This window comes from Vulpes lagopus, chromosome 7 (assembly GCF_018345385.1).
Source record: "Vulpes lagopus strain Blue_001 chromosome 7, ASM1834538v1, whole genome shotgun sequence".
Lineage (NCBI taxonomy): Eukaryota > Metazoa > Chordata > Mammalia > Carnivora > Canidae > Vulpes > Vulpes lagopus.
Genome location: NC_054830.1, coordinates 103,469,476 through 103,493,252, shown reverse-complemented (window position 1 = coordinate 103,493,252; position 23,777 = coordinate 103,469,476). Strand labels below are relative to the sequence as shown.

The following is a 23,777-nucleotide window of genomic DNA, read 5'->3' as shown; positions in this document are numbered from 1 at the left end:
ATGCATATAAAAGCACATTTTAGACACTGAAAGGTTTAAAATCCAAAAATTTAGGAACATCATATCATTTACTGTGCAACACCTACTAAAGGGTCATTTTATGGCATTATCCAGGAAAGCCCTTGATTATTTGTGAACAAGAGAAGAGGAAAAAGCACAAAAAGTTATTTGGTTAGAAACCCTACCTTCTGCTCTCATCCTATTGGCAAGTAATTAAGGCAATTTGTAGCCATTGCTGAGAATCTATACTGGCTGAAGCAAATGGTCACATTTTTATGAATTTCACATTAACACCTGAGTCTATTTTCTTTGTAAACTGATGGAATTTTCAGGACAGCCGGTCACATCACTGAGCTTGGGAGGCAAATAGACTGTTTCAACAAATCAAACTCAAGCAGATTGCTTACCTGAGCTAAAAGGCACAACACAGTGCTTCCCCAGTGAGCAGATGTGCTAGGATCTTAGGACAATTTTTCCTATTCTATTCTTTCTTTATTAAATCTCCTTTCTTCCTCTTTATTCATTTGGCCCACTTTCTTCCATTACCCATTTGATGTAATGAGTCTACCCTTACTTAGATGATACTATCTATAAACTTAGGCCTCCATTTTAATTTTGTAAAGCTATTGATGAGATAAGCAATGTCCCTTCAATGGCAACATTCATTATCCTTTCCATGGACTTTTAGGAAATTTAACAGGCTCTCTCCATAAATGGATCTAATATTCCCACATACACTGTGGGAAATTAGATTCTTTATATACATATTTTTGATTTGACCATATTTGCAAAATTGCCCATAAAAGTGAGAAGTACTTATAGACAGAGATCTCTTGGCTGAAGGCACTTCTATTCCCTTGTTTGTAGTTGCCAGCACTCTGCTAACAATCCTTTCTACACAGTTCCCATTCATACTTCCTATTTATGCCTGGAAACATTCTTTGTTGGTGCTGGAGTAGATGAGGGATAGTATTCCTACAGGTTCTTTTCTTCTGGGACTGTCTCCGACCTTCCACTCACCATATACTATGCTTCTGTCACTGCTAGAAGACTAAGGTTGTTTCCAGTATAGATCACACTTCACATAAAAGCCGGAGGAGATGAGGGCAGGGCCGAGCAGCAAGGTACTGAGTAACAATCATTTTCTCTACTTCCACAACATGCTACTCTTATAAAGAAATCCTGTAGCACATCATCTCTGGCTTTTAGGTCCTCTCTGCATTGGTTTGGCCAAATTAAAAAGTACATGAATTCCCGGGTCCATTATTAAGAAATTGCCTGTAGCTTAAAAAAGTCAGCACAGTAGTATTTCAGAAAGTGAACTGAAAAGGTTTACTACAGTAATTCAATTCATCTCTAGTTGCCTTAATGGAGTACTAGATAGAGACTCAACAGGGAGCATCTAAGAGACTACAACGATCCCAGAGGACTGCATACGTTTGTTCAGTCATCATCACATGTGAGTAGTCTATACTTATCAGCCCTTTAAAAAATACATACAAGATATTTTTGGCTCAATGAACATTTTCTTCTACCTTTATGCTGTTGGAGGTATATCTTTGCTTTTTAAAAACTGATTTTTGTATAGCTACTTTGAAAATGCCAGGTGCTTCCTTCAACTGAATTGTTACTAGTTACTGTGATACACCTACACATAAAAGAAAAATACGCCAAATACAATAAGTTGTATTTTCAATTCAAAATGATTCACTGCAAATGTGTACTTTAATAAACTTGTGGTGTGTCCTACTGTGAGTGAGGACATCCATCTGACACATTTGCCAACAATCTGGAGAACAATAACACAACCAAATTTTAATCAGACTTCTTAGATCAGTTCTTTCTTAATTATTATTAGGTATTATAACAGTGTCACTCAGTTTTATGTTTTTAGATCTCCTTACCACTTATTATTTTCCATTCATTTTGTATAAATGAAATTTATTTGAAAGAAAATAGAGCTGGCCTCGAATTAATAATACTTACAAAATGCCCTTCAGTGGGAACGACAGGTTTGCTCTGTTGAAGCACTTAATGTTCTTTAGGAAACAAGTGTATTTTTACTATCCTCAATCACTTTATGTGTCTCTCCATAAGAAACCTAAATTTGTGGTGACATGCAGTATAGGTTATATTTGAAAAGAAACTCACTTTGTCTCACTTTCTTTCCCTCTTATCCTCTCCCTTTCTTCAGTGTAACACAGACACAAATTAATAGGAAAATATAAAATAAATCTATTCTGTCCCACTGGTATGAATGATGCAGCGTCCGTCCATCCATCCATCCATCCATCCATCCATCCAGTCATTCACTTTGCAAGATGAGAAACTGAATTCTTGCCAAACAAGTGTCAATAAAAATAATAAACTATGTTAACCCTCCAAATGGTAGATATTCTTGCAAGATTATAGTTTATCCAAACTATGAAGATGAATTACACATTTTCTCATGACTATCCCACCTCAGATTTGCAAAAAAGAACTTTGTTTCCTTTCAAGACTTATGTTTGGTGAATATCAATAATATTACAATTAAAAAAGCAGGATAAACAAAATTGTTCTAAATAAAGTGATGCATTTATCTCTTAAGGCAATATCAGTTGGCCAAAAAACATTCAATAAATACTGTATTATGGGCAAGATGAGTCCTGCCTCTTACCTGGTGTTTGAAAATTAAGGCGCCTCAGTTCTACTGGGTCTGTTGGATGGTGTGAAGGGACTTCCTTACTGTTGGGTATGCTGCTCTTTCTAGAATCAGACTCTGCCCTCTTCCTATAGGGAGAAAATTAAAGTGTAAGAATAAAATAAAAAAATAAAAACAATCAAAACATTTACAAAGCAGATAGTCATGCAGCCCCCTCTTCCTCCCAAATTTCTGCTTTAAAACCATTTGACAGGCCAGCTTTGTGATCTTGTGCAGGTTGCTTTTCTTTTCTTGCCCTAGACTGTTTCCTTAAGTCTAAAATTTTTGTTTAAGAAAATGATCTCAAAGTCCTCCTTCAGCTCTAGAATTAAATTCTTCCTTGACTCTGCCTTTAGGCTTTAAAGGGGGGTTGGAGAGATATGCTTGAGTCCTTCTTCAGCAAATCTCCTTTATCCACTGGTTCAATTTGTGAGGAACAGGGCAGTGTACCCCTAATAGCCAATACTAATATGGAGCCAAGAATGTGGTTTCCAGGGAGAAAATCTCTGAAAATACTGAGCCTCAAGCTGAAGAGCAAAATCCATACCCCTTCATTCCTCTTTCCAAGATTATATAACTGATAGCTACATAGTGGACCCGCATTGGATTTTCCCATCAGGCAGACATACATTAAGTGTGTTCTAAGATTCCAAGTTAGCCTAACACCTGGAAGGAGAATTAGCACTATGAAAGACCAACATCCTTTTTCTCTTTCAAGTTAAAAAAAAATAGTGTTGGCTGTTTATGGTGTTAAACTCTGATTAATATTTCATTAATGAAAGTCAATCATAGAAAGATCAGAGAAAAAGTAATTTCACCTACTGGGTAGTCTCACTCTTCCAATGATTATTCAGGGCATAGGAACCATTAATACCTCCTTGTTATAAGTAATTCTTCTCACAATTCATTTCCTCTTTGTTTTAATTACTATCTACTACTTTTATTAAATACCTTTGTTTAGGGTCTGATAATGAAATATTAACAAATGTGTATGCAAGAAATGTCAGGATTTTTTTTTTCCATAAGATTTCTTACCCATTGTTTTTCAACTCTCCCAAAACACAGAGTGCTACCTGTTTTCTTTAAGGTTAAACTAGATTAAAAACTGAAGAAATGGAGATCTTTTCAAGCAGTGTCTTATTCTGTATTTATTTATTCAAATACTGATTCCAACAATCTCCAGGCTACAGTTATAATCCTAGCATCTCACCCCTGTTCAAAACAAAGGCATTCTTCTTTGGAGAAAGGGGCACAGCAGTACTGAGGAATACTCCCTTCTCTTTCTGATATGACTGTTGCACAGCTCATTAGCGTTGCTGTGGCAATGGGATCTCATTCAGTGCCACCCGGGTCATTCCATGGTTAGCCAGAGGGCTCCTGTTAAATAGCCTTTCTTTCCATCTCTGCTCATCTGTATAAAATAAAACTAACCAGGGGATGAAGGGAAGATTGATGCAAAGGGAAAGTACACTTGATTTGCTCAAGTGCAACGCCTTCAGCAAAACGGCATCAATGGAATGAATTTTCTTGGGTGAGTCCTGTTAGACACCCTCGTCTCTCAGAACCTTGGATTAACCTGTCTCGGGATTTCCTGTTTCTATCTAAAGGTGTCAGGTATATCCTGAGGACAGAATGCATGGCGAGGCTATACTACCTATCACAGGTGAGCAGTGAAACTGAGGCATGCCGAAGGTACCAGCAGTTCCAGTTGTCTGGAGTGGAGAATGAGAAGGGAAGGAAAAGCTGAGCTGAGGGCTGGCAAGAAAGACATGAGAAGAAAGAGGAAGAGTGGCTAGGAAGACCAAGTGAAGGAGGACATGGTGATCAGTTTTAGAGTAGAAAACGTCCCTATGATTAGGCTGTGGGTGTTTTCCTCACAGGGATTCATTTGACCACCAAAGCTACAGAATCTAAAGAGGCTAAGGAAATGCCATTGACTGCTAGCAGGTCAGTCCCCCCAGTCACAAACACATGCCTGGTCTCACTTCAGGGAACCCTAGTGGCCCTTCTTAGGTTCGTTTTTCTTTGCCACACAAGTGGGCACAGATATGTTTCTTTACTGATGTGCCAGACCTAATGATTCAAACCTGGATTTTTATTCTTTCTCCAAGTGGCTCCACTGTTATCCCTATAGGACTATGGAACCAGATGTAGAAATATCTGGGCAAGGAAACTAGGTCACTCCTGCACGTACTGTGGGACATACTCCTTATCTTCTTTTTCACTGAGGCCAGGCTGAGTGATGCAAAGACAAAGGGACAGAAAATGATACTCTTTAAAGCAACTGACTCTGTTTCTCTAGTGCCAGGTCTCACTTCACAGTGCCAGGAACATCACATCTTGTTGCTCAGATGAATCTCAAAACCCAGAGCTTGAGACTAAAATTGAAATTTATACTTGTGATAAAGTGAGGGGGGTGACATTTAATTACTACCTTCTCCCCCACTTTACCTCTCTAAATAAATGACCTCCAAGATCTCAGACTCCAAACATCCTAGCCATCTCAGAAAACCAGCTGTTTAAATTTTGTTTTGCTCAGTTTAGTTCTGGTGATCACAACATGGATAATTCTGGCTGCCCACACTTTTGTCACATTATTTTTAAACACAAATGTGCCAAAGTGGTTGTTTTCCAACAGAGAGGATTTCTAAGAAATGTTTGCAGGATGCAGAGTTTGGTCATCATTGGTAATAATGCTAAAGAGCTTCAAAAATAGAATTTACTGCCATACAGTATTAAATGGCATATGATGACTTAAATCAGGCCCAACATGAACATACTTAGTCACATTTTTCCTTTGTTTTCAGAGGTCTCATTATTCTCATTTTCAATTAAGAAAAAAACAAGTAGTGACTCCAAAATGATTTGAATTTTGCCTTGCTATTTTATTTTTTCTATTAAGATTATAAAGCCCTATTGTAAGTTTATTTCCTGCAGAAAGAAATATCTACTGTGTGCAGGAGTTAAATGAATGAAAAGGCAATGCAAAGTCACATGACATTTCAGATATGGTAGAAACTGCTGGTAGTATAAAAACATGTAGTGGTTTGGGATTTGGATCATGTATAACAAAAATGCTACTCTGTGGCCTAAAAGGATTTTTATTTTCATTTATTTTCAGCTGGCTCTCATCTTTGGACAAAGTGGGAGGGAATCTACTTACTTAGAACAAAGAGATTCAGACATGGGTCAAGGCTTTTGGAAGACAGATATATTTATCTGAAATCCCTACTACTAATATTCAAAGAAGTCAGTTCAAACACTTTATGATTCTGATGCCTTTAAGAATGTAACCCCACTCTGCCATTACTGGTGTGTATCTTCTTGGGGAAGTCAACTATAATGCTTCTCAATCTCTTCACATACGTAAGAGAGGAAGAGGGTTAGGAGATGACATCTAGGTTAAATGTTGTAATTCTTTAAAAGTTGAATTGTTTTATTTATTTTTATATTTTTAAAGAATAAAATGTTAAAGGAAATTTCTAAGTCCTTCCATGTATACATTAGATGTATGCATTAGTAAAGTTACCCACATATGACTTAGGTAATTCTAAACCATAATACATAAATTAAAACATCATTTAATTAAAAATATTATAAGCTCATTTTTAGTATCTTGAATATTCAATAAATGTTTAATTAGTGGTTCTGAGAAAAAAGAGAGCCAAATCTTTCATCTTAATGTAACCAGAAGGCACTGATGATGTTATGAAATGTGAACGATATTAATGGGAAGGTAAATCTCTGAGTATACCAAGTGGGTTCAAAGTGTTTTGTGTTTTGACTATGAAACAAACCAAAAAACAAACCTACTTAGATTAATGGCAACTAGTGATATAAAACAAAAAAACAAAAAAAACAAAAACACAAAGCACCCTATAGAAGTACTGACTTTCTTACGAGTGAAAGTGTAATATAACTTGCTGACCAGTGTTAAGTGATTTTAGGCAAAATAATACAGCCATGGTTCTCAAACTTTAGTATGCAAATTGCCTGGGAGGGCTTAATAAGCCGTAGACTGTTGCACTCACACCCAGAGTTTCTGAGTCACTAGGTCTGGGGTAGGGAGTCCAAGAATTTTTATTTCTCTCAAGTTCCTAGGTGATGCTGATGCTTCTGCTGTTGGTCCAGGGAACAAGCATTGGGAACTACTGGAATATAGCTTGGGAAGGAAGGCAATTGAGATGAGCACTGAGATCCTTTTCTTAGTTTAAGTTTTATCAGAAATGTGTATCTATTGATACTGATATGAAGATAGATAGATAGATGATAGATAAAGATAAAAGTTAGAAAGATAGAAAGTTAGATTGGATCAGTCATTCAATAATCACACATATAGGTAGTCTTACCAGTATTATTATTATTATTATTATTATTATTATTGCTACAACTACTGCTGGTGCTACTATTATTATTTGAGTCTGGAAAATGTGAAAAATAATTTGGAATTATGTAAGAGTTTTCACAAAGGCATGGCCACCAATATTTGCAGGATATGAAAGTGCCTGTAGTGTTCCTGTATCGGAAGGTGACCTCAGATCAAACTTAAAAATTGGTCTTGCATAGAAACAAACAAAACAAAACAAATGTCTTATGGGACACCTCACATTTCTGTTCTGTAGACACACTAACACATACAAATGCTCATTGAAACAAAACTCAGGCTGGTTTCATTACCTTATAAATTTGAATGATTTATTACTTTTTATATAAACAAACTAATTTATTTCCTCCAGAATCATTTTAATCCCAATCATTTTAATATTTTCTATATCTAGGCTTTATCCAACTTCCACTTGCCAGTCCATACCTTTTATATACAACCTCCACTCTCACCCCCTCAATACTTCCAAAAGCTACTGGTATCTATAACTAACCATTAAAGGGATTTGTTTCTCTATGCCTCACCTGTCAGGTTTACTGCTCCATTTTAATGCAGCAAAAAAAAAAGAAAAAAGAAAGGCTAAATGTTAGTTGGCTAATGGTAACAAGAGCAACTATGACAATCGAGATTTAAGAAACACTGCTCACAGGCAGGGACACATCAACTGACACACATTAGGAAGTGACAGTATATCAAAATTTTAAAGGCCTCTAATTATGAATTAAATGGAAGACATGAGGATATATAAATAACTAAAGCATTTTTGTGCATGTGTTAATGTCACATTCACTTTTATCCATCAATCTACATAATATTGCCACAATTAAGCATATCCCAGAAAATGCTTAATGGTAGAAATATAATATGATTCTTACAATACATTCTATGAAGAAACTACTTATGTACTTAATGGGAATACAGCATAATTCCATGTAAGAAATTCGGTCATCCAAAACAAAATCTTCAGTTAAGAGGTATGTTATTCCTTTAATGATACAAAATACCTGCAAATTGTGTTGAACTGCACAAAAATGTGCACAATGGTATAATACACTATGAAGTAATAAAGTGGCAAAAGTGATTTCTTTAAACTCCTTTTGAAAGTAAGGTTATAATAAATCATTCTTCCAATAAGAGATCAAATACATTTTCAGTTTTGGAAAAAGTAATACTCATCATTATAAATCTGCAGACCATGACCCATCTATACTGCTGGGCTAATCCTGAAAGTATTCTATTACCAGCCATTGACATGACATATTTTTCAAGTCAAAGAGGTGCTGCTGTCTTTGAACACATCTAGCTCATGTGATAATATGTGGATTGTTTAGATAACGATGTTCTTTATGCAGAAAGTAAAAATTTTACCTAAAAAAATTAATCTAAATAATCTCCATAGTGAGGAGAATTGCAAAGTATTTGGTGAGTTCTCAAATCCAAAATAGAGACCGTAAGTCTGCCTTAATACCAATGAAATATATATACCCAAGTTGCTAAAGAATCTTAGCTTTAAGATAATCCAGTCTATCTCCTTTCAAAAATACAAAATCCACATTTAAATTGTACAAACACACGCAGACAAAGTGAAAAATGAAAATGATATCAAACACACTGGCTAATTCTTTGTGTTCTTAATTTTAAAATGATTTACCTAGTGCCCCAGGTTTTAACAATCCAACATATGTGTTTCTAACTTGCTTATCTCTTTTTTTTTTTAATGGGCTCCATGTCTAGCATGGAGCCCAACACAGGGCTTGAACTCACAACCATGAGATAGAAACTTGAGCTGAGATTAAGAGTTGGACGCTTAACCAACTGAGCCATCCAGGCACCACTAGCTTGTTCATTTTTAATCAAGGAGCTCTTTAGTGAATCAGTTGTTGGAGAATCTATTTTTTGGATGGAAGACAACTACTTAATGAGTTACCAGTTTTGTATATTAAAAGGTTGAGTATTCTGCTGAACAAATGCATAGTTAATGTGTGATTCACTCCCTCTTCCACAGAAATGTCAGACCCACCACATACAGGGGTATATTTAGTGCAAGTATCTGAGTTTGAGGGCTTTGAGTCCTTGACATACAGTTCAGTGGGGGTAAGAAAGACAGGGGAAGGGGCAAGCCCAGTAATGTGGTGGTTCTGTGACATAGATAAGCAACAAGTGCTCTGAGAGGACAGACAAGGGAACAACCCTAGGGCAACCTGAACTAGTAGAACAAGGCAAAACGGGGACACCCAGGAAGGCTTCTTGTTTAGGAGGTGGCATCTTAGATTACTTCTAAGAGATGTTTTAGAGTTAACCAGGCCAAGAAAAGAAGGCTGGGGAGTCAGAGGTATACAGAAGGATCTACCCCAAGGCCAGCAGGCAGAATCAAGTGGCATGGTCTGGAGCAACTAAGATCGGCAGCATATTCCTCCGCAGCGTCTCAAAATATTCTGATCTATATTTCTTTCTTTGATGACATCTTGGAAATATAAATAAAGTTGATACAAAAAGAGTAGACGAATGAGGCACAGTCCACAAAGAGCAGCTAATGTTGGAACTGGGGGAAGAGCTGAAAAACCTGCAGTCTGTGTTTTAGCCCCATCTGTCCCATGGCTTTCATAATCCACAGGTCGGGATGAGAATTATTTACTCTGTCCATAATTCCTATTTAGGTGAGACAATGACTAACGATTTTCTTTAGAGAGTGCCTTAGATCTTTCCAAGCTCCTAATCCATATTTCCTTTTTTTTCTGTAGCACATAATACTTCTCATTCATTTGAAATGCTTTTCTGTATAGTCAAGCTAACATTTTATTTTCAAATATCTCTATATAAGTAATTCCTGGACTGTTCTAAAACTAATGACCAGAAAGGCTTACACATGGAATAAGTATACAAGGTAGATGGATATCTAACTGTTCATTTGCTTTATGGACTCTATTCTTTTTTGTGGGGTGGATGGATGAAGGGCAAACTGGAGTCATATTTAAAAAACATACAAACACTAGAGGCAGAAATAATACAGCAATAATTATATTACTTGGTTTTTTATGTTGTCAGATTATAAAACATTACTATTAAAAAGGTTCAATTATCTAGTCTACCCACTTACTTTATAAATGAGGAAACTGAAGCCCAGAGTGATAGCATGACTTTCTACCCAGTTAGCTACCTAGTCACAAAGGTAGGACTCAGGTTCCCTGATTCCTGATTTTCTGGTTAGTGTTTTTCTAAACCCTGCTACCATCTTATCTCTGTAATTTACATTTTGAAATCTTGTATATATCACATATAGAGAACAAATTAGAAAGAAATCAGAGGGCAAGATAATTCATCACTGAAGGCCTACCAAATATATTTTAATATTCTGATGGGTCAGCAGGTATTTTAGGGTCCTTACAAAGCCTCAATTGATGTTGGTTTGTCATTGATTATCAATGTATTTAGGTTTACAAATTATGAGATTAAAACTAAAGTCAAATAAATATAGTGCCAGATAAAAGAGTACACTAATTCCACATCAATATACTTAACAGGAATAATCTCAGCTTCTTGACACGGATCTATAAAATATGCTTCTTTATGTGAACAAACCATCCATGGCTACAGACCTACTCCTAAGGCAAGTAGTTTTGTAGGCAGGAGTGTGTGATAAGTGGGATTATCAAGATAATATGAGTTAATAATTTTTAATAATAATAATGATAATAATAATGATATATTTAATTCTGAGTCATTACCAATGACCTATGTATACACTGAAAGGCACCTAAAAAGAGAGATGAAGTATTTATTATATAATTAACTTTGCTCAGAATCCAAGCTATAAAAGACACTATTCATTGCCTACAGAAGATTTCCTCTTGAACCGCCTCATGATAATCAAGAAGGACATTGTTGGGTCTACTTGAATTTCAAGTCAGGAATGTTCTTTACTGCTGAAGCAAGCATTTCTATTTCAGAAACGCTTCATGGGCCTTCAGATGGTTGGCTAAATATACTTAGCATTCGAGGATGTGTGCATTTCCCAACAATTGCATTAGACGATGCTTACATATGCACACACTAAAATGCAACTTTATTTTAACAGAGTCATAAAATCTTTAAATGTGACGCCTCTTTTTGCAGGCTTAGAAAAAAAATATACCCAAGTTGATTTTTTCCCCAAGCACATGCACATGAGGCGAGAAACAGTTAATTATAAATCTTTAAAAAATTATCAAGGTTATAATCCTCTCTTCACATTTACATAACTCACAAATGCCATGCACATCTCTGTTAAGTGACATGACTTAATGATAGCCAGATATAGCCAAATGAAACACAACTTAAAAAAATACAGCAAGTATTTTGTTCATTTGAATAATCACAAAATGTCATGTGCCATGGTCTAGAAATGCAACCATCAGCAGCACTTTCTGATTTGACTCCCACAGTAGGATTTGGCCACTTAAATATACATCACAGAAAACAATGATAATTCTACTTTACATCTTTAATTATTACATTCTCTTCTGGTAATAACTGTAGCACATGAACAGCAAAGGGTACCAGGTCCTGCTTGGACTCACTCAATAACAATAACAAACAATAACAATAACAAATTGTTCTGAGGCGCGTGGGTACCTTGTGCTTCCTGCCTTTACTCCTTAGACAAGAGAGAGGCAATTAAAAACACACTGATACAATATGGTTTAGGATGGGGAGATTGAGACCATCATCTAAGAGAGAGTTTGGCCTTCAATTACTTGCTTTTTCAGCCATTTTATAGTATGGATAACTGAGTGATGGCAGTGATCAGGAAGAAAAATAATAATGACAGGTATTTCTTCCATTCTTCCTAAATCTAAAATAGGATTGGCAATTTAATAAATTATGGTTATGAACTTCTTTCTCTAATTTGTCTTTTCTTTTCAACCCTCTCTTTACACTTAAATAAAATAGAATGCAGCCTCATAAGAGAAACTTTTGCAAAGAACAATTGTTTTGAAGGATATTTTTTTAAGTTGAGAAAAGGTTATGAAAAAAAAAAAAAGACTATTCCAGGAACATAAGAAGAACATGCTTAAGAAAAGAATATAGGTAGAAATAATATAAACCCAGTGAAGGGAGCTAGATAAATAGGAAACAGAGATAATGGAAATAAGATTATCAGATTAAACATGTCAGCAAGAATCAAAATGAAGACATTCTCATCTGATTTTGAAAGTCAAGGTTAGGGCAGGGTGGGGTTTGGGGCCGGGAGGCTATTCCATAGTAGAGAGAAGGGATCATTTTCACAGTAGCATTCTGAAAGATGACATACTAAAAAGAAAAATGGGAACATAGATTAAAGTTTCATAAGAATAAAATTTGGATTGGAAGGAAACAAAGTGATATAAAGGGAGATAATTCAGAATTTAGTCATTCTACATGTTTAAGAGAATGTGTTATATATGTTGATTTTTAAAAAAATTTTTTAAAGATTTTATTTATTTATTCATAAGAGACACACACAGAGAGAGAGAGGCAGAGACACAGACAGGGGAAGCAGGCTCCATGCAGGGAGCCCGATGCGGGACTCGATCCCAGCACTCCAGGATCACGCCCTAGGCCGAAGGCAGGCACCAAACCACTGAACCACCCAGGGATCCCCTTATTTTTTAAATTTTATATATTTTAACCTTATATGTATTTTAAGTTATAAAGGACTTAGGGAATTACTAATGTACTCTTTCCAACTGATTGGGACTAGTGGAAAAGTCTAACTTACCATAAAGGAGGCAGCAATGTAATCAAAAAAAGGGCAGGAGATCAGAAAGCATGGGGTAGATGTGGATTATCTGCATCCTCATTATAGTCAAAGACATTATATTAGATCAAAACTTGAGTATAGAGGCCAAGTTTTTAGTTTAGTTTTATTAAAGGAAAATGGTACCTTCTTGGACACAAACAGAATTTACTATTGGAATAAAGATTATAGAAAAAAGAAAGAGAAAAATTCATTCTCTTCCACAGTTTTCCTTCTTTTATCTTCAAATTTTAGCTACTTTCACTGTTTTAAGAAAGCTACAGGAAAAATCTTAGCTCGTGCACTCATTAGACATATGGAATGGACATAAATGTGCAAATTTATAATAGTATTTCTAAAACCAAGTTGAAATTGAGCAATTGATCATCTAAAGCAATTAAATGCAAGCTTGGAATGATCTGCTTATGAATGTACTCATGTCTCAAATACCATGCAAAGTGTTTTTAATGCATAAAGTAGCTCATAAGACCAAGACTAGGATCCATGAATGCTGGGCAAGAAAGTCTATACCACACTTGAATGGGACTTGAAATGGCACAATCTTTACATTTCATTCTAATCTAATGGAAACATTTTCCAACGATTAGGGGGGCTACACTGAAATATTTCATTAATAGCAACCACACGAGGACCATAGAAAGATTACCAAATTGCAACAGAAATATTGGGCAAACCTACCTTTTATAAAGAAGGATAGCTATGACAATACAGATGATAAAGACCACTGCAAGCACAGGACCTACAACCCAGATCAAGCCTTCTTCTTCATCTGTGATTGGCTGTGGATCCAGATCCATCGATACAACGGGGTCAGAGTAGGGACTGGTCGCATACATCTTCTGAGGAAAAACAGAGTCTGTGTTACTTATAAACTAATGGCTTTCTAGTGTGTATCTATAGCATTAGAAGAAGCAAAAATTCAGAACTTAGTGGATGTGATGTTAAGTGTATGAAACAATGTCGTAAAAAAAAAAAGGGAGAGAAAGGGATGAGAGAAGATGTGGGAGAAAAGGGAGAAAGGAGTATAAACTAAAGAAGTCCTGTAATGTAAATTTCCCTGTAGAGTGAAATATTTTCTAATAAAATCATTTTTGATGGTGTAAATTGCTCTGTAGACACATTTTCATTGAGGTCTATATATGACCTATTAAACAATTTTATGAAGTATAAAATGCAAGCAGTTAAACATTCACAAAATATTCAGTGAGCACTTACATTGTGCCAAGGTGTTCTGTGTTGTGTGAAAATCAACAGAAATATTATAATTCCAGCCTAAAGACATTATCACCCAGCTAAGGAGACCAAATTTAAAAATAAACATTTATAGGGAAAATGTCAGTATTTAGAGAGGGGAAATGAAGATGTAGGTCAAAGGGTACAAACCTTCAGTTATAAAAAGTTCTGAGGCTCTAATGCACTGCATGGTGGTGACTAGAGTTTATAATACAGTCCTATATACTTGGAAGTTGCTGAGAGGAGATCTTAAGTATTTCTCAGCACACTCATATGCACACACATGTAAAGAACTAACTATATGAGATGATGGATATGCTGAGCATTTTGATCTCATGATCTCAGTAATCATCCCACAATGTATATTATAAGTCAAATCATCATGTTGTACACCTTAAATATATAATTATATTTGTTATTTTTCTCTCATAGAAGTTGGGGAAAATATATAGTTACTTGGTGAAGGAATGGACTGAATATTATGAATTTTGTTTTTATAATATCCTATATTGTTCTGTCCCATTTCAGGCTCTCTTAGCACAGTATTGTCTTGATTCTGCCCCCACCTAAGATCCTAGCTTTTCCTTTTCCGATAGAGACCAATCCACACCCACAAGCTGGCCCACTTGTCCTGCCATTAGCTCCTCATCTCTTCCCACTCCAGCACTAGCACTGGTTCTGTTTTCTTCATTTGCTAAATCTAATTGTGATTATTTACTCCCTTCCAGACATCTTTTCCAGATTTACTACAGTTGATTGAGCCTTATTTAAAACTCCTCCCCTGGTTCTCCTAATTCTGTACTCAACTGGTCCCATCCTAATCTTGCCACCTGATCATGTCCTGCTGAACTGACCACCTCTGAATCAATCCTGTGCCAGCATTCTTAAGTTTTATTTTCTGCTAGTCTTCTTCTCCCTTCTCTGGCATGATCATCCTTACTTCTAACTACCAACTTCTATGCAGATTACTTCCCGATTAATATTTCTAAACTGAGAAACTCGGCTAAGTCCCAGACCTGCATTTCCAATTCATTCTAGAGATTCCTACATATACCTGCAAGTTAAAAATTGCATGTGCTATTTCCCTGCTTGCTAGATATACCCTCCACTCCAGCTTGCTAATTTTTCTCATCCTCTCAATACTTAGGAATGAAAAACTACTGATTTTTTCTTGCCAATGGCCCTCAGGTCGATCTACCCGCTGTCTAACCTCATGGCTACTACTTTTCTTCAGGACCTCATTCATGCCTCCCTAAGCCATACTGAGTTTCTTCCTTCTCTACTGCTGCTAGAGTTATTACCCTCAACTGTAGCTGTAAAATCTTCAGGAGGATATCTGGTGATTCCTAAATAAAACCCACATGTCTTAGCATGGATCTTAAGGGCCTCCATGATTTTGCTTTAAACTTTTGTACCACACACAACATTTTCCATCACAGTGAGCTTCTTGCTACTATTCCCTAAATGCTCTATTCTCTCTAACCCTCTCACAAATTCCACAACATTTAGCTCCTGAAATCTAACTGACCTCCAAGGCCCCACTTAAATACTGCCTCCAGGGAAGCTACTGCTTCTTAATTGGAAATAACCAATCATTTCACAAAATATAGGTAATTTTTTAAAAATTTCAGGTAGCCATTTATTCTTTTTTTTTAATAGTATTCTTCAAACTCCATTTTCCTTTTTTGTTTGTGCAGATACCTTATTTTCTTTAACAAAACTATAAACTCCTGAAAGATAGGGGTTTATATTCCATTTGTGCTTGTATACTTAGAGAAGCTAGCCCAGAACTTTGCACTTAGTGAGTTCCCAGCAAATCTTTGTCAAATAAAATAAAATGCTCATCTTTTTCAAATGGCTGACCTTATCAAGACATAAGGGAATATACCCATTTTTCTATGAGTAGGAAGTGGTCTAATTTTTTCATCTGCATTTAAAAAATTAATTTAGGGCATATATTCTGAATTTAAGTGCAGCAAACTTAGTAGTTAATCTGGAGGGCATATGTCCCACTAAATGCTTGTATTCTATTCTTCCTTCTCACTTTCTCCATCGTACTTAGGAAAGAGACTGACTACATTTCCAGATTTTCTAATGTGTCAAAAGAGAAAAATTCAGTACATTTCCAACCTTCTCAGAAGCTGCTAAAAAAAAAAAAATAGATATGTACAGTGTAAGGACTTGGCAAAGACATTAAATATCCAAGAAACCTGATTCTTTATATAATTGTTTGTTTTGGTTTATCCTTTCCCCTTTCCATCTTGTAGGTCACACTGAAACTCTTTGGCAGACAAAAGTAAACAAAACTCTGTGATTTGAAATTCTTTACCAAGAGCCTTTGAGATAATCATCTTGGTCAGCCAAGATACAAATCTAAGCAAAGGTTTCCCCAAAGCATACAGATTTCCAACCCAAATCAGGAAATAGAGACATGTGAAAATGAAAAGAAAACAAAACCATAAAATGATACCAGCCTCGTAAAAAGTAAAACCTGTTCATTGTGTGGGGGTAATGGCCTTTGGTTATTCTAAACCAGTCCTCTGATATTCTTAGCAAGAGGTAATAATGGACTAGGGAAAGCTCATGTCTTAGGGAGTGAGTATTTACTCTATGAAAATTATCAGCCTACCCTGGGAGTGGTTAAGTGCTTAACAACAATTATTCATAAAAATCTGAGGCTTATAAAATGACGGTATCACTGCTAGCATTATACTAGTTGGATACAGGTCTTTTCTATAAAGTAGATGCTGGCCTAAAAACACATACAATGCATAAAGAGCATTGTCAAGAAAGATGATGGAGAAAAGGGACAATTCAGATGTGTATTTGGAAAAAGTTCGAATCACATAATTAATGAAACAGTGAAATGACATACTAAGGGAAGGGGTAGACTCTTCATCACTGATAATGCATTTAAACACTAGAAACGTCTGGGAGAATTCAAACCAGAGTCTCTGATGGTGGTGCCACCAGCCTGCATGGTTTGCTGAGGCTTCTCTTCTTTGGTGAATTCTCTGATCTACCTCACTGGTCTCAATGTGCTTTCTGTAACATATTAGAGCTTTGTAAAGAAAATCATTTCAAATATCTAAAAGTCATTAAAAACAAGAAAGAAAAAGATGATTTCTACCATCCTATTCCCTTGATGTTCTGCCTTAAAACCTTCAGCTAAAAAGAGGACGTGCATTAACATTCCAGGGAGCCCATCACTTTGTTTCCAAATGACATTCTGTGCACAAAGGTAAACCAGGCAGAAAGGCTGCCTTTGTGTTTTGATTTTCCCCGGGGGAATTCCTTCAGTCACTTGAAGAGAAGCCCCACTGTACGTGCTAACACCTGATGTGAAGAAACCTTTGATACATCTCAGGCTTCTTACACGCGCGAAGAGACTGGCTCAGCTGAGCTGCCACGCCTGTCAGCTTCAGGTCCCTATTAGAAGGATACAGTTCGAATATGTATATTAAATGTTAACGTGAACTGCCACTTCAGAATCCACCCCCCTTCACGTCTATAATTCTCTTCCCCCCCTCTCTCTTTTTTAAACATTCACAGCAACTGAAGCGTAAAACGACATAAGAGCAAGATGAATTACATAAAAGAAGACAACTCATTATTTAGAGTACCTCAGGAATTCTCTGTTTTATTGAATTATTTTCTAACATTCTTGGCTTTTCACTGATAAAGTCATTGGTAAATTGCTATAATTAAAGAAGCTGGCTGTGCTTGTCTTTTCCTAGACAGACCTTTCTTCCCTGTGAATCTGGGCAGAGAATGTGGGCTCACTGGCAGTTACAAGAGAATAAGACACAATCACACTCAATCAATATTTTTAAATATCTGAAAATACACTATGTTTAACTGCAGAACTTGATAGTTCTTATTGTAATTAAATAAACTGAGAACAGTCATTTTCAAAGGATGACGAAGGAGATTTTGAGCAGTGATGGGCATCACCCTCTTATCCATATGCATCACATTGATGATTTCAAGAAAGATATCCTGTCAATTCGGCACTTCATAAGCCAAAAAGTCCACCTAAAGTCCATGCCATTAGAGACACAGCCTTGTTTATAATGAAATCTCAGGCAGATTATTCAGCAACGTTTAAAGAGCAGGCAACCTGTTGCTCCATTTAAGTTAATGACAGCTCATGAGAAATAATTAGGATGGATATATTTACATGTCCTCCAAATAGCCATATACTGGTGAAAATATATAGGAAAACCAAAGGGAAGAGATACAAGCACAATGGACTTACAGACTCTGCATGTTCCATCACTGCTAACACGAAGAAGACATATTCTTGACCACTTTGGAGTTGCTTGTTTGTGAATCCACCATAATGTTTGTCATCCCCCAGGGTGAACTCAGTGGGAAGGACATCAAAGTGAGCAGCAATATATGGCTTTAATTCAACTTCTCTCCCATAGCGGATGCTTCTGCGTTTCCTAGATATCTCTTTAAGCAGCTTAAGGAAAAAAGCGGGAAACAGAAAACGAAATTGTAAACAATAACCCAACTTAATGACTGTTTAATAGGAGAAATTAATTCAGGACCGGGGAGAACTCAAATACAATTTGTCCACATTTCATGTACCATGTCAGCCTCACTAAATCTCAGTTCTATCTTTCAAATGCTTGTCTTGCTGCTGAAGTAAGGTGTTAGACTGCTACAACAAGGCCCAAGCTATCTATAAACACAAGACTATTAGACCCTTCCTCCCAACGGTAGCTCATATCATAGTCTACCCCAATGAAATCTTCTCAAAGGGCAAGAGTGCACTATAACCTTAGTAAAAAAAAAAAAAGTCAGCTTGATTCACATAAGCCTCTCAAGCAGTATTTATTATTATTTTTTATTAAATAACTAGTAACTTCGGATAAAGCCATCAAATATGATCACCTTCTGAAGAGGTTAGTACTGTTTTAGATTTTTTTTAGTAACGAGATCATTTACATGACACAAATTCCCTCAAATCAGTAGAAATAGAATCCAATGATCAAGTTTTATTGAAATTTCTATTAAATAGACATTGTCACTCATTTAACAATTTGTGGCTTGACTTGATTTCTTGGCTCCTTGAATAACCTTTTGGTTATTCCTCACACATTTATTGTGACATCAACTTTTCTGGAGCTGAAAGCTCCCTGGAGAGGTTGACTTATCTTCCTAGGTGATATAGGCATGGTAGATGAACATTAATTTTAGTATTACCCTGAAGAAAACAAACATACACATGTACACAAACATACACATGTTCAAGTACTTTTAAAAGGGAAAAGGTAGAACTTGTTTCAACATTGCTGTTTTGCATTCACCTTTTTCATTAGAAAGTCACATTAACGACATTTTATGACAAATGATTTCAAAGTGATGTTGAAGTTAGCTTTGTCTTCTCCCCTTTAATATATTGGTATTTCATAGGGCATAACCAGGGGAAAAGTTTATAGCAGTCTGTGATGCCTTTTTTTGGGGGGTAATGAAACTTGTTTTCAGCTCAATAAATAAAATTAAAATACTAATGGAAACATTCTGGTGAAATTATTTGCTACTACTCTTGTTTCTATAAGTAGAAATGATAGATCAAAAACCAAAGCAGCAATATCTGCTTAGCAAAATGAGACCCTGGCATTCTCAAGGTCAGACTTCTTTGATAATGGCTGCAGACTCCTCTATATATGGCAAAGGTCAAATACTAATGTAAGGTACCTGGTGGCACACTACACAGAGTTGTAAATGTGCTCAGCTGATCAAATGGAAATTAAAATTGTAAACATTCTTTTGGTTATATTCTGTGCCCATGTTTTTTTTTTTTTTTTTTAAATTTTATTCCTGAAACTCATTCCTGGGTCCCTAATACAAGTACATTCTTGCTACTTGTCTTTGGATTCTTTTTTTTTTTTTTTTTTTTAATTTTTATCCATTCATGATAGTCACACAGAGAGAGAGAGAGGGGCAGAGACACAGGCAGAGGGAGAAGCAGGCTCCATACACCGGGAGCCCGACGTGGGATTCGATCCCGGGTCTCCAGGATCGCGCCCTGGGCCAAAGGCAGGCGCCAAACCGCTGCGCCACCCAGGGATCCCCCCATGTTATTTTTGAATTTAATTTAAAATGCTCTAAATATTTTCTTTAAATTTGAATTTATTGATGTGATGAAAATTACATGAACTCTATAGCTCTTTTATGAGACCCACAATTGCGGGCATCACCTGTTTAGCAAATTTGGACGATCTGATGATAAATTCAGAAAGCTGATCTATTATGCACCAAAGAAAAGGTAATAAAATAAGGCCAGGAACTCAGCACCATCTTTCAATCCTGTTGTCAAGTTTAGGTTTACTTATAATAATGCTAATCACAATGATGGCTAATATTTATTAAGCACTTAGTTGCTGCCAAGCACTGTTCTCAGAAGCCCAATATTTATTAGTTCATTTACTCCTCATAATAAACCTTATAACTGAGGGCATTATTATATCCCCATTTTATAAATGAGAACACTAAGGCATAACAGAAAGTGGCAGTTTATAATCTGATCAACTGGTGAAATAAAATGAAATTACATGTGAGAGATTTTTTAAGCTATATTTTTGTTGGCGTAATGATTGCACAATATCAAGAAAACACAAATGCAACATTTAAGCTAAACTGATCATCTAAATTGTTTTAACTCAGTCTATGCTTAGACAGATGTAATTTTTGTGCATCTGTTCTCATTAATGCAGCTGAATGTGTACTTAGGTTTCCTTTTCCTGGATTATTTTAACATGTTATTTTAAAACATTCTGATGCCAAATATTTAATAGTATAGTGGAAAAGTCATTACGAAGGTTATCATTGATATGTGGTAAACAATGAGCCATTATATTAAGGACAAATGTACTGCAGATGAGCTGAACAGCTTTTTAAAGTTGGTTAATCAAAAACATTTACCATCAGTTGTTTATGTGACTGCATCCCCTCTTCCACTTCACTGATCAAACCCTACTTTGATTTTATTCATATTTCAGATGTATGCAACTGTCATAATTCATCCATATCACTGTCAGCCCCAAAAGTACCTTTTGCTCACTGTCATCCCCGTGAGTACATTTTGCTAGGGTGTCTTTAGAAGACTTAGCAGAAGTACTTTAGAATTAAATATTTGGGTTTTTTGCTGCTCCTTAGGTGCAATGCAGCCATTCATTAAGGTCAACCTGCCCCTGTAAGTTGTTCTCATCTCTGCAGGATGCTTCCTATGTTGTACTTTAAACTGGTCAAGTGTGCTTAGATGACACCAAAGTTACCCACTATATTGAAGTTACAACTACAAATGACTACATTATTTAGCAGCAAGCCTTTGAAGTACATAGCAATGAAAAGCTTATGATACAATGTAAGACCTTCCCTGAATTAAATATAACTAATATTTTATGAGTCATTCTGTCCAAAATTCAGTTTGACTATCAACGTCTGCTTTGCCCAGTCTGACCTTGACAACAGAAGTTCTAGTGCACGGATTTATTATGTGGAGATTATCCCCAGACAAAGGATAAATGAGCTCAGAAGATAATATTGAGAGTGACTCTGTTTAGGAAGCCTCTTTCCATTTTTTATGGGCCTAGATGTGAGGCATACATGTGGAAATCCCCTTAGGCCACCATTATATTCGATGATATACTCTCAACGATTTGAATTATAGGCCTTTCTAAAAAATCACTTGGTCAAATACATTTAAGAGGGGAACACTGCTTTGTCAAAGCTGGCAGTACCAAGCCATAGATAAAATTACAACAATGCTTTTATTATCCATGATAGGCGGAAAAATGTCTGTAGGGATCAGAAACTGGATGAGTAAGCATAAAGTGAGGCCATAGCCTAGTTTCATTTGCTCCCCTACACAATAGTTACAAAATGTATTGGAGGTAATTCCAGAAGATATATCAAGGGCTTTAGTTTTTTATCAGAAATAATTTTCATTTTCCAGTCAATGCATATCTTATTTCTTCCACCATTAATTCTACAATGTGGTCTCAATTATATCAGTAAGAAAAGTGGGAAACACCCCATCCTGACCCCAAATTTTTGAATTAATAAATGTTCTTTATCAAACTATTATACAGATTAATGCACCACAACTTGTGAGATGATTAAAATGACCCTCTGTTATGGGAATCAGCAGCACAGACCCATAGAATTTAATTGCAGGAAAGTTCAATGTCATATAGCTCTATACTTTAATCCATTAGCATTGCTGTGCATTTTGGAGGTTAAAACCTGGCTATAAAAGAGAATCAGCTTCCTATTACTAGCAAATGGTTCTACTTCCAAGAAAAGTTTATTATTTAAAAGTATTTGACATAATTTTTGGATTGGAGGATCTTAATTCTTTGATAACTTTTTTTTTTGTCTTCCGTTTCTTATTTTTAACAGGAGGAAAGATTCATAGATTCTACAAGTTACCTTTGCATTTTAAAACCAATTACAATTCAACTCAGTAATTTATTCAACAGCTGATTAAAATCATAAGTAATAATGACAATAATCTCAAGATTAACTGATTAGTCAGTTGCAAGGAAAAGTATGGCTTGCTTCAAAATGTTTACAGAAGACCAGCTGACATTTTGCACATTCAGATGGAAGACTACTATTCCTCTAACATAGAAAAATGATTTTGTTTCTTCTTTATTAACAGAAAAAAAATTATAACATAAATTGCTTGACATTATTGAAATGGTATCTCATTTTACACCCCTCCAATGCTTATGTAATCATTAAAAGGTGACATAAAAGTATAATTCTAACCTTGAATTCATCTCCCCTTCTGAACATGATCAAGTTTAATTCAGATAAATTAAGTAGGTGAAGATAAACCATATGTCTAGAGAGGTTGTGTGTCTGCCAAAAGAAGCTAGTGGTCCATATCCGTCAGATCACAGTCTCTTTAGTGCAGACATATATGAAATAAACATCTCTTCCCTGTGAGGCAGTTAAGGAATTTCTGCTTTCTCTTCCTAATTTAAGGTGGAGAACATACCCCAAAATAACAGGTTGGGCTATCAGATGTGGCTTCTGTTGTAAATAAACTCAACAAATTAAAATCTCATGTGTTCCCAAGTGAGGGACTTTTGATTTGCTTTCTGACATGATTCAAACCAACATCATGTTAAAATAGCAAAGTCTTTCCTGTATTTGACTGAACCACAGCCATGAACTTGCTTGGTCCTTTGGGATATGGCTTAACATTTCTGATCCCAGTTTTCCCACCTAAATAGAGTATATAATATTTAGGTCTTATTCTTCATTCTATGTATTAACTCCCAAGAGAACAAAAACCAAAACCTAAAAACAAATGTTCTTTTTGCAAAAAGAGTACTAATTAAAATGCACCTACTGTTGTAAGATTTCAAAAATTAAAATCACACTATTTAGTATTTGCTCTGTTTTTTGTTCTATATCTCTTGCCTGGCTCAAACTTTTGGGATGTGGTTTTTGATGTTTGTTTTGGTTTTTTGTTTGTTTGTTTTTGTTTGTTTGTTTTTTGTCCCTGCAGTTAAATGCATCTTTGATTCTGAAATCCTACAAAATACAGAATAAGGCAAACGAGCCAATCAGCATAATTCTGTGAGAAACAGGTCAAAAACACATAGTAGGTGGTACATTGAACTCTAGTGCAAATTGCAATTTAGCATTTGTAACAGCTTCAGCTACCACTACGC

At 35.8% G+C, this 23,777-nt stretch overlaps 1 protein-coding gene across 40 annotated transcripts in view; it reads right to left on the bottom strand.

Annotated features, from left to right (window-relative positions):
* PTPRD (protein tyrosine phosphatase receptor type D) overlaps positions 1 to 23,777 on the bottom strand; it is a 508,136-nt gene that overhangs the window by 120,764 nt on the left and 363,595 nt on the right. For 18 of the 40 annotated variants that reach the window (XM_041763191.1, XM_041763202.1, XM_041763193.1 and 15 more), the window contains 4 exons: positions 18,335 to 18,544; positions 13,522 to 13,682; positions 7,592 to 7,603; positions 2,660 to 2,772 (listed from right to left, as the gene is read on the bottom strand). In XM_041763191.1, coding sequence (XP_041619125.1) covers positions 2,660 to 2,772; positions 7,592 to 7,603; positions 13,522 to 13,682; positions 18,335 to 18,544 — 496 coding nt within the window. The remainder of the gene's footprint in view (positions 1 to 2,659; positions 2,773 to 7,591; positions 7,604 to 13,521; positions 13,683 to 18,334; positions 18,545 to 23,777) is intronic. The other 22 variants (XM_041763197.1, XM_041763206.1, XM_041763207.1 and 19 more) reach the window with 3 other exon arrangements.